This window comes from Perca flavescens, chromosome 4 (genome assembly GCF_004354835.1).
Source record: "Perca flavescens isolate YP-PL-M2 chromosome 4, PFLA_1.0, whole genome shotgun sequence".
In the NCBI taxonomy this organism is placed as follows: domain Eukaryota; kingdom Metazoa; phylum Chordata; class Actinopteri; order Perciformes; family Percidae; genus Perca; species Perca flavescens.
Genome location: NC_041334.1, coordinates 39,577,745 through 39,589,465, shown reverse-complemented (window position 1 = coordinate 39,589,465; position 11,721 = coordinate 39,577,745). Strand labels below are relative to the sequence as shown.

The window sequence follows — 11,721 nt, the reverse complement described above, 5'->3', positions numbered from 1 at the left end:
TAAGGTGTCCAAAGGGAGTATCTGGAACTACATAAAAAATACTAATGCAATCAAATCAGTTTTGTTGCTTATCTTTGACATATCCAAGCCTCTTATCCCCACCAAAGCCCCATCTACATATTATTCATTATATGGACATTACATGGACATTACATACATTTTTTGTGTTATTTTGTTTTTATAAATAATGACTTAATTCATATACATAAACTGGCATTTAAAGGGTTCAAATCCTGAAAATGATTGAATGTTTGGTGGTTTTGATTAAGTTAGAAGTTGTTTAAGTGATTTATGAAAGAAATACTGAAAAAAATATTGATGATGATTTAATAACAGTTTTTGTGTGTGTGGACATTTTTGCCACAAAGGTGTCCAGAGGGTACAAAATGAATCATTTACATATAAAATATATGTAAGAGTAAAAAACACTGGATTTAAAAAATTTGGCTGAAAAGAAAGGTTTACAAAATGTCATGCCATAAGCAGTAACACAGCAAAAATGATCACAAAATGAAAAAAATAAACTTGAGAAAAATGTACAAAAATGACAGAGTAAGGCATGTGGGTTAAGACACTTCTCATTGGCTTCACATTTTCAGGCCCTGCTGAATATTCTTAAACAATTGTGTGTTTATTCAAATTATCACAAACCGTGGAGCCGGGTTAGCTCAGTTGGTAGAGCAGGGGCACATACGGTATATAGAAACTCATTTTCCCAGAAGGCCACACTGGAAAGAGAGAATCTCACCGAGGGCCAGACATGGACAGTTTATTGATGTGCTTTTGTTACTGCATGTCACTTCTCTTTAACATTTTAACAGCTTTTTTCCTAATTTTTGTTGATTTTGTTCCGACTTTTTTGTGGCTTTCTCAGACATTTGTCACCTTTTTGTAAATTTGTTGCTTTTTCCAACATTTTTGTACACTTTTTGTCGTATTTTTGTTGACATGAAGCCCTAAAAAAAGAGTTCCTTAGCCATCGTAAATTTAGCAAATCAAGCAAAAAAAATATATCTTTTTTTTTTTAACAACCAGTTTCTCAGCCTGAATATGAAAACTCTCTCTCTCTTCTTCTGGGGTAATTTCTGAGTCTCAGAGTCGGCAAATATGCCCAAATTCTGCTTTGAATGTCAGAAAATTGCAGTTTAAAATTGCAATTGCAGTTGTCTGGCGCACAACTAGGAGGGCCAACATTTATTGTGACCCCAAATTGATACACGGACCAGATCTAAATCTGCAAGGGACCAGATTTGGCCCAGTTTGAGTGCGGATTTGACTCCGAGCTGCGGCACTTTGCTGCATGTCATTCCCCTTCCATGTCGTCATCTGTCCTGTGGAATTAAAGGCCTAAAATGCCCCAAAAAATAATAATCTTTGAAACCACCTGTGAAGTCAGGTTGTATAAGGTTTGAGGAAGTGAAAGACTAAGACTTAGTGACACAGTGAATTGTTAATATAAGCTGATCGTTGTTATGTGTCAGTTAAACTTCTCATCTCTAATCCTATCTGTATCTGTGAGAAGTTGAAAGCCTACTTTACGGATTTATTATCGAGTTAAGAGGCGTGTGTGTTCGTGTCGGCCGTTGTCCATAAGGTTCTGAAATGTAAAACTTTTTTATTTAAAAATTTTTTTTTTTTTTCCACGGAGGAAAACATAAATCGGCGCCTATGGTCACGATAACTAATTTTCCTGGACGATAAATTGTCCCAGAAATTAATTAAGATAAATAATATTGTCGTTCTGAGACCATTTTCATCTAATATAATGATAACGGCATAACAATAATGCAGGTACACCTTTTCAAAGATCAATAAAACTTTTATTTCTAAAGAATATTTAACACTGGAACTGGAAGACATTTTAAATATCCACAATAAATTAACAAAACAACCAAAAACGGTAAATAAAATGGACTCTCAGTTTCTCAGTTTATTTATTCTTTTAACTGTTCAATTATATTTTCTGGACACCTTATTTTCCTAAAAACTATTTTTAAAGCCTTTACACTGCAGAAAAAACTGAATTGTATTCTGTCGTGGAAACACTTTGAGTCCTTTATTTGTATTTTATTCTAAACACAGATACAGATTGGACAGATAGTCTAGCTATTTATTCTATACCCCAAATTCCCAGAGCAATACAAAGGACCTGACCCAGTGGTACCTCCAGTAGGCTATACTGTATGTCTGTCATACAGAGAGAGATAGCAGACTGTGGTGTGTTTGTGGTTCAGGGAACTCCCAGCAGAGTGAGACATCCTGTCTGTCTCTGTGGCTGAGCTGATTTCCTCCACGTAGATGATTACAACACTGTAAGTGCTGACTGTGCAATACTCCATGAATTAAATCTGAACCGTCTAGTTGCAAACTTTGTCTTGTTTATTGATGGATTGAAAAATAATAATTCCTTCAGTTCCAATCGGGCCTTTGCCGCTGTCTGCTCTCGGGCCCTAATAATAATAATAATACAAACTATTTTATGAAGTATCACTTCAACTAGGGTGCATTAACTGTGTTTGCAAATGAATTGCCTTTTTGAGGTTGCATCAATTCTGTTGAAAATTTACGTATTTTAAGGGTTTCGGGAATAGGTGCGCAAAAATGGCTCGCTAGCGCCCCCTAGAAAGTTAAAGAAAATTAGCCCCTGCAGTGCGTTTAATGTAGACTCATGAAACTTGGTACACATATGTAGCATGTCAAGATGTACAAAAAACAGGAAGTCTGCCATTTTGATTTCAAAGTTAGAAATTAGTGCGGTTTTGGCCATTTCCACATCCAATCCAATCCAATCCACCTTTATTTATAAAGCACTTTAAAAACAACATAGTTGACCAAAGTGTTCAGCACAATCTAAAATAAGCAATAACATTTAGTAGTGACACAATAGAACAATAAAATAGCAATACAAAAGAATTCTAAAAAGAAAAACAGCCTCAAAAATCATCCCTCAAACTGAGTTAAAAGCCAAAGAAAATAAATGAGTTTTAAGACGATATTTTAAAACGGGAAGAGACTCGGTCAGTCTGATGTGCAAAGGCAGTTCATTCCAGAGTCTCGGAGCACGATCACCCCTGGATTTACGTTTGGTCTTAGGGATGACCAGTTGTGCCTGGTCCGCTGACATGTCGTACTTTAACGAACTTCAAACTCGGTCTGTGCCATCTTAAGATGTTAAAGATGAAAAGTTGTTAAAAGAAAAACTTTTTGTCATAGGGCGTGGCCGTGGCGGGGCGGCCATTTTGAGTGTTCACACAGCCATCTTCTAAACCTAAACAAACCGGGAAATATATTCTCAGACAGGATACTGCAAAGCAAATCATACCGCCCAAGTACTATATTCTTCCGCCTGAGAATATAGTTCCCGGTTTGTTTACAGTTAGAAGACGGCTGTGTCTCATGTTACGTTGTTTTTTGTACACGCTGTAACTATACAAATCACAACATGTAAACAGGAACATGTTGGTGTTATTTTGTCACTTATTTGGAGCAGTAGGATTACTGGAACCAGTTACCTGCAGGATCTGTGCTGGCCTGATGCTGCTGGAGCCGTCAGACAGCATTACAGCACACACTGAGATGAGAAGGTTATGTATGGACTAGTCTAACTCTGGGGGTTACGGTGAATAAGATAAAGTCCCAATAAGAGATGAGAAGGGTATGTATGGACTAGTCTAACTCTGGGGGTTACGGTGAATAAGATAAAGTCCCAATAAGAGATGAGAAGGGTATGTATGGACTAGTCTAACTCTGGGGGTTACGGTGAATAAGATAAAGACCCAATAAGAGATGAGAAGGGTATGGACTAGTCTAACTCTGGGGGTTACAGTGAATAAGATAAAGTCCCAATAAGAGATGAGAAGGGTATGTATGGACTAGTCTAACTCTGGGGGTTACAGTGAATAAGATAAAGACCCAATAAGAGATGAGAAGGGTATGTATGGACTAGTCTAACTCTGGGGGTTACAGTGAATAAGATAAAGACCCAATAAGAGATGAGAAGTGTATGTATGGACTAGTCTAACTCTGGGGGTTACGGTGAATAAGATAAATTCCAAATAAGTCTGCGTGTTCCTATAAAAAACAAGCTGATTCTGATTAGTATAATCAGAATCAGAATCAGTTTTATTGGCCAAGTATACCAACATACATGAAGAATGTCTCTCTATATCTCTATACATTCAACAAACAGACATGTTCACCATCTTAGTTTAGCGTGTAAGCATGCTAACATTTGCTAATTACATGTTCACCATCTTAGTTTAGCGTGTAAGCATGCTAACATTTGCTAATTACATGTTCACCATCTTAGTTTAGCGTGTAAGCATGCTAACATTAGCTAATTACATGTTCACCATCTTAGTTTAGCGTATAAGCATGCTAACATTAGCTAATTACAAGTTCACCACCTTAGTTTAGCGTGTAAGCATGCTAATATTTGCTAATTACATGTTCACCATCTTAGTTTAGCATGTAAGCATGCTAACATTTGCTAATTAGCACTTAGTCTCGCACTGCCAGACCTATCTCCACAGCGCTGTGGAATAAGGTCTGGCTCCTGCACACAAACATTCTAATCAATTAGACTCACGGACACAAATACGCATTAGCGGATACGAATCACTCCGCATTCATTTCTGCATTGTGTTTTACAAGTTGCAAATACTTATGAGACTCTTTTAGCACCATACCACTTGTTGCACCCCGCAAAAACTCCACATACAACATAAAATGAAGAATGAAAGTGTAGTAGCCTACTTGACTAAAAGTAATGGAAATGGGCGGGTACAATAGCCTGGGAGAGCCCTGACGGACCAGGCTACAAGGCTGTGGTTGAGATTGTGATTTTTGGTGTCAAACACCGGTGGGAGAACGGAGTCTGGGAGAGAGACAGACAACATCAGTGTGGGTTTCTGTGAAAAGAAATGAAACTTAAAGTGTCTGCTGAACCAAGCAGGAAATGAAAGTATACGTCACGAGGTGCAGCCGGCTTTGGCTCTGGTTCAGAGGGACGACAGGACCCACGGACTGGTCACTGCAGAGCCGCTGGTCAGCCGGGGGAGGAAGAAGATGAAGATGAAGATGAAGCTGCTTAATGCTCCCATGGCGATGGTAGTGATGTCTGCATTGGTCGGACTCACCTACTTATCTACAACTCTTAAACTGCCAACTACAACTCCTAAACTGACGACAACAACCACTAGGCCGACTACTACCACGCCAAGATGGACCTCCACAACAGGTAAGCCTACGCACACACAACAGGTAGACTTACGCACACACAACAGTAGGCTTACGCACACACAACAGGTAGACCTACGCACACACAACAGTAGGCCTATGCACACACAACAGGTAGACCTATGCACACACAACAGTAGGCCTACGCACACACAACAGTAGGCCTACGCACACACAACTGGTAGACCTACGCACACACAACAGTAGGCCTACGCACACACAACAGGTAGACCTACGCACACACAACAGGTAGGCCTACGCACACACAACAGGTAGGCCTACGCACACACAACAGTAGGCCTGCGCACACACAACAGGTAGACCTACGCACACACAACCGGTAGACCTACACACACACAACAGGTAGGCCTACGCACACACAACAGGTAGACCTACGCACACACAACAGGTAGGCCTACGCACACACAACAGGTAGGCCTACGCACACACAACAGTAGGCCTGCGCACACACAACAGGTAGACCTACGCACACACAACCGGTAGACCTACACACACACAACACACAATGTTTTGTAACATGACCCAAACTAGTCTATATTAGGTCAGTATTAATCCAGCAGCCAGTCAACTAATGGCAAAGAGAGAGCTGATAGGAAAAGGAAGTGCCTGTGTGTGTGTGTGTCTGTGTGTGTGTGTGTGTGTGTGTGTGTGTGTGTGTGTGTGTGTGTGTGTGTATGTGTGTGTCTGTGTGTGTATGTAAACTTCCTTTGTTGTTTTGTCTTGTTGAAGCTGTGTCTCCGTTCATATTTCAGACTTCAGACTGACTCTCAGCAGGTTTTGATCTCCGTTAAATAACTTTATTATTCAGTGCGTTCGAGGAAAACTAATGCAGGCTTAAAAACACATGTTTGAGTGTGCAGCTGTTGATGGAGACATTTTTGTCCTTTCCATCCATCCATCCATCCATCCATCCATCCATCGTCATCCATTCATCCAGCAGAGGACCCCCAAACTTCCCTTTCCAGAGCCACATTAAAAGTATGCATGAGTAAAAAGTAGATTTTATATCATGTTGACAACTTGTCTGTGTCGTTGTTTCCTCTTTCTTTCTCCAGGAGCTTCTGGACTAAATTTAAATGGGAAGATGTTCACTTTTTCTCGTAATGGAGGAGGAATATCCTTCTATTCACCCTCTTATTCTCCTACCACGCCCTACTACACCACCCGTAGATACACCACTCGTCCCTACTACACCACCGGTCGTCCCTACACCACTCGTCCCTACTACACCACCACTGGTCCCTACTACACCACCCGTAGATACACCTCCACTCGTCCCTACTACACCACCACTCGTCCCTACTACACCACCACTCGTCCCTACTACACCACCGGGTCCCCCCTACACCACTGTCCCTACTACACCACCACTGTCCCCTACTACACCACCCCCGGCCAACCCCTACACCACTCTCCCCCCACCACTACACCACCACTCGTCCCTACTACACCACTCGTCCCTACTACACCACCACTGGTCCCTACTACACCACCCGTAGATACACCTCCACTGGTCCCTACTACACCTCCACTCGTCCCTACTACACCACCACTGGTCCCTACTACACCACCACCCGTAGATACACCTCCACTGGTCCCTACTACACCTCCACTCGTCCCTACTACACTACCACCCGTAGATACACCCCCACTGGTCCCTACTACACCACCACTCGTCCCTACTACACCCCCACTGGTCCCTACTACACCACCACTCGTCCCTACTACACCCCCACTCGTCCCTACTACACCACCACTCGTCCCTACTACACCCCCACTCCTCCCTACTACACCACCACTCGTCCCTACTACACCCCCACTCGTCCCTACTACACCACCCCCCGTTCCTGGACCACAGCACCTCCTACTAGAGGTGAGTACATTCATAAACTACATAACCAAACAGAAACACAGTGACAGTAATCAGGATATGACACACAAAATGTTACCTTATGTACAGTGTCTTCCTGTTAAGAGTTTTGATTCTTGTGTGGGAAAGAGGCTGAACAGGAACAGAAACCAGCAGCTTGTTCCCACATGGACCAGTTTTACATGGTTGTTTGTGAGTGATGTTATTATGTAGGTTAAAGCTGCATTAAAGGAGAAATCCAGCGCCAAATGAACCTAGGGGTTAATAACACATGATTACTGAGTCGACTGTTCTCTGGGACATGTTTTCATGCTAATCGAATGTTTTAGCTCAAACCGCTAAATAGCTTATAACGCTAGTCGTCGGGGTAGAGGGTAAAGTAAAAATAAATCTCTATTTCTACACCACTAACAAGGCTCAAAATAGCACCATGCTTCCACGGTAGCATAATGAGGGTCCATACCATAGGCAGTATATATATAAAATGGACCAGCAGACTCCGTGTCTCTGGTCTGAGACCAGTGAAGGATATCAGAAGTCTCTTTCCCGGTGCTGGCTGAGTGTTACTGAGCAGCCTCCAACTGAGCTTGAAGACGTAGATGTGACGTGAGCAACCTGTCTGAAAGTGTGAAGTCTTCTGGTAGCTGTGAGAGAGAAATCTCAATCATTCCCAATCTTACAGAGACGGAGAGTGTAGGTATATGTAAGGAGATAACATAGACACAGGCTAATTACTGATCACTAACATGCTAGTTAACATTAGTAATTACTGATCACTAACATGCTAGTTAACATTAGTAATTAAACCTAAACAGATAATGGAAGTCCAAACTGCCTGTGAGCTTCCCTGTACTATACGGTAATTCCTCTACTGTGTGACGGTAAGTCTCGTGGTTATGACCCAATCGTTAGCCTATTTTTATAAAAAGCGCCTGCTACGGAGCCATAACGTGAGCTACAAGGTAATGGAGCCTTTTTATACATTGTCGTTTTCTTTAGAAATAAACAACGGACAAATAGAGTCTTTAAACGCTTCAGATGTAAAGTTATTCTCTGTCAAAGTGACGTCAGAATAAATGGGAGTCAATGGGATGCTAACGGGAGGTGATGGCTTGGTAGCATCTAAATGGCGCCACAGGAGCTACGCTTTGTGGAGGCTCGCTTACCCCCCTTGGTCCCTATATGTCAACCAAAGCATTGAGAACTTTGTAAGTTTAAAAGAAAGATAGATTATAAAGACTAACATAGCTCAAGCACAGCATTCGTCGTTCGACTTGTCGTGACTGACTAATGTAAGTTTTCCCCATGTGTCATCTTACCACAGCATGGGGTTTCTGGAAAATTCCACCACAAACATCACCAGTTTATTAACCTTGGCTCTCTGCTGTTGGGCTAGAAATGGTTAGCGTACAGTTAGCAGGCGTTAGCTCCTGTGGTTGTAGCAGGTGCCTACAATCTCTTACAAAGTATCTTCAAAGTATGTTCATAATACAACGGACTACACTTCAAAAAAAACAATTTCTATCAACATGAATGAACATATCTGCAAAATCTAGGCCTTTCTATTATCCGCTCTAAATATCTTTTATGTATTTGGTATTTTAGGCTTTTTTTTTATTTTTGCACCACAACAACCAAACAACTGTTCATGTGTTTAGATTTTCACTTAACTTTATCAACTAAGTTTGTCAATCAACACCTTCCATGTGACTCCTGCAGGTGTGTCCGTGTGTCTGCGTTACCTGACCGAATATCAAGCAGACATCCCCAAAATCTTCACACTCAGTCCATCCGGCAGAAGGCCTCTGCAAATGGGAGTCAGTTCTTCAGGGTGGTACAAACTATCCTTTGACAGATATGGTTATTACAACCTGTACTTGCAACCTTACATAAGGTTCTCGCCACACATCTATTCGGAAATCTGGACCAGAGTCTGCCTCACTGTGGACACCATGAAGAATGTGGCCCAGGTGTTCAGCGATTGGAGCATGAGCATCAAGAAGATGCTGTTTACTAATGTAAGAACAAAGTATTGATCAAAGTATCCAAAGCCTATAGACTATCTGTACGATCTATCCAAGGCTATTTTGCAGTGGCACCAGGGCTCTGTGCAGCGTTTAGTGGTGACCAAGACAATTGTGATTGGTTTAAAGGTACTTTGACATGCTGCTTTTGGATGCTTTTATATAGACCTTAGTGGTCCCCTAATACTGTATCTGAAGTCTCTTTTATATAGACCTTAGTGGTCCCCTAATACTGTATCTGAAGTCTCTTTTATATAGACCTTAGTGGTCCCCTAATACTGTATCTGAAGTCTCTTTTATATAGACCTTAGTGGTCCCCTAATACTGTATCTGAAGTCTCTTTTATATAGACCTTAGTGGTCCCCAATACTGTATCTGAAGTCTCTTTTATATAGACCTTAGTGGTCCCCATTTACTGTATCTGAAGTCTCTTTTATATAGACCTTAGTGGTCCCGTAATACTGTATCTGAAGTTTATATAGACCTTAGTGGTCCCCTAATACTGTATCTGAAGTCTCTTTTTATATAGACCTTAGTGGTCCCCTGAATACTGTATCTGAAGTCTCTTTTATATAGACCTTAGTGGTCCCCTAATACTGTATCTGAAGTCTCTTTTATATAGACCTTAGTGGTCCCCTAATACTGTATCTGAAGTCTCTTTTATATAGACCTTAGTGGTCCCCTAATACTGTATCTGAAGTCTCTTTTATATAGACCTTAGTGGTCCCCTAATATGTCTATTGGCATAGCTCAGCGATTTTATCATCATAAAACACACTTCATTCAAACTCGACAGCGTTCTCGCTCAATACTGGACCAGTTTCAAAGGTTTTTGTTGTCATTAGTCACTCAGACACCAATGCATTGGAAAATAGGGTCCAGGTTAAAACATTAACAAACATTAGCCTTTAAGGTCTCAGTAAAATATAATTATATTAATAATAATAATAATAATAATAATAATATTTAGTAAATAACAATAATAATATTGCACAAACTCTTGGCATTGTTCCTAACTATCCTGTCCTGTCTGAATTATACTGAAAGTAGAAATGTAAACAGATAGATGAAGCCTGCAGTGTTTGGTATGTCTGAAAAGGCTTTAACCCTTTGATCATAACTTATTGGATCATCTTTAATCTTCATCATTGTCCCTGATATAATCTAATTGCTGTGTGTGTGTTTGTGTGTGTCTCTGTGTTTGTGTGTGTGTATGTTTGTGTGTGTCTCTGTGTTTGTGTGTGTGTGTTTGTGTGTGTCTCTGTGTTTGTGTGTGTGTGTTTGTGTGTGTCTCTGTGTCTGTGTGTGTGTGTTTGTTTGTGTGTGTGTGTGTGTGTGTCTTTTTGTGTGTGTGTGTGTGTGTGTGTGTGTGTGTGTGTGTGTGTGTGTGTGTGTGTGTGTGTCTCTTGTGTGTTTGTGTGTGTGTCTCAATGGGTGTGTGTGTGTGTGTGTGTGTCTCTATGTGTGTGTGTGTGTGTGTGTGTCTCATTGTGTGTGTGTGTGTGTGTGTGTGTGTGTGTGTGTGTGTGTGTGTGTGTCTGTCTGTGTGTGTGTGTGTGTGTGTGTGTGTGTGTGTGTGTGTGTGTGTGTGTGTGTGTGTGTGTGTGTGTGTGTGTGTGTGTGTAGTATGTCTGGTCAGGTGAGCCTGTGATTGATTTTTCAGGTTTTGATGGTCAGGTGACAGGTGTCCAGGTCTGGGATTATCCTCTCAACTACAGAGAAGTCTTCAACTACATGAACAACGGTAGCTACGGGTATGTGTGTGTGTATAAATATAATATATCGAATTGTATTATTATAGTTTTCATAAACATGGTCTGGTGTTAAATCCATTTGAAAATACAATGTTGATTTCAGGTCTTACTCTGGCTCCGCCCTCTCCTGGTCCTACATCAGCTACTCCCCCAGAGGAAACGTCCTGTTGGAGGACGCCTATCAACCGCAGTGGCAGGACCAACAGCCAATCAGACGCAGCAAGGACAGGAAATGGAGTCGGCCAAAGGGAGAGAAGAAGAAAAAGAGCGAGAACGGCTTTAATGAAAAACACAACGCCAGGCGACAAAGGCTGTAGTCTCCGTTTTTCACTTAATAATAAAGAAAGTATCAATCAAGCAACAATTAAAGGTACAATATGTAACACTTCTGCTTTAAAATGTCTAAAAACGACCATTCCTACGTTATATATTTTTATGAGTTGTGTTCTTACACTATCCCAAATGTTTCCACCAAATGTCAAACCCAGAGAAATATGTTATTTTATTTTCAGACACGGCACGTTTCCTTTAGTGTATATATAACCTTTCACCCTCAAGTTGCTCTAACTTCCATCAGAACACTGGCACCAAGATGATACGTTCAGGAGTAATTGTAAATCATACAATGTCGCAGAAAAAAAATACTTGTAACCGTAATACTGCTTTTTTTTGCCATACAGCATCATTTTGTGATTAATTACATCCCACTTTTTATCACAGTAATACAACAGAGACCTTATCTATTTTGAAAGTTCAATATCGATACCAGCTTGACGTTACTACAATGTGCTAACGTTGATGCTAAAGCTTTGTG

The 11,721-nt window shown here is 41.0% G+C and overlaps 1 protein-coding gene across 1 annotated transcript; it reads left to right on the top strand.

Moving 5' to 3' along the window:
* Positions 1–1,785: 1,785 nt before the first annotated feature.
* Positions 1,786–11,342, top strand: LOC114553763 (extensin-2). The gene is made up of 6 exons (XM_028575101.1): positions 1,786–1,791; positions 4,936–5,109; positions 6,520–7,132; positions 8,849–9,147; positions 10,780–10,907; positions 11,011–11,342. The coding sequence occupies exons 1-6, from the start codon at positions 1,786–1,788 to the stop codon at positions 11,222–11,224; spliced, it is 1,434 nt and encodes a 477-aa protein (XP_028430902.1). The 3' UTR covers positions 11,225–11,342.
* Positions 11,343–11,721: the final 379 nt, after the last annotated feature.

Coding starts and splice junctions, on each gene's coding strand:
- LOC114553763 (XM_028575101.1), top strand. Junction 5,110..6,519: donor TTAATGCTCCCATGGCGATG/GTAGTGATGTCT, acceptor CACCACCCGTAG/ATACACCTCCACTCGTCCCT. Junction 10,908..11,010: donor ATGAACAACGGTAGCTACGG/GTATGTGTGTGT, acceptor TGTTGATTTCAG/GTCTTACTCTGGCTCCGCCC.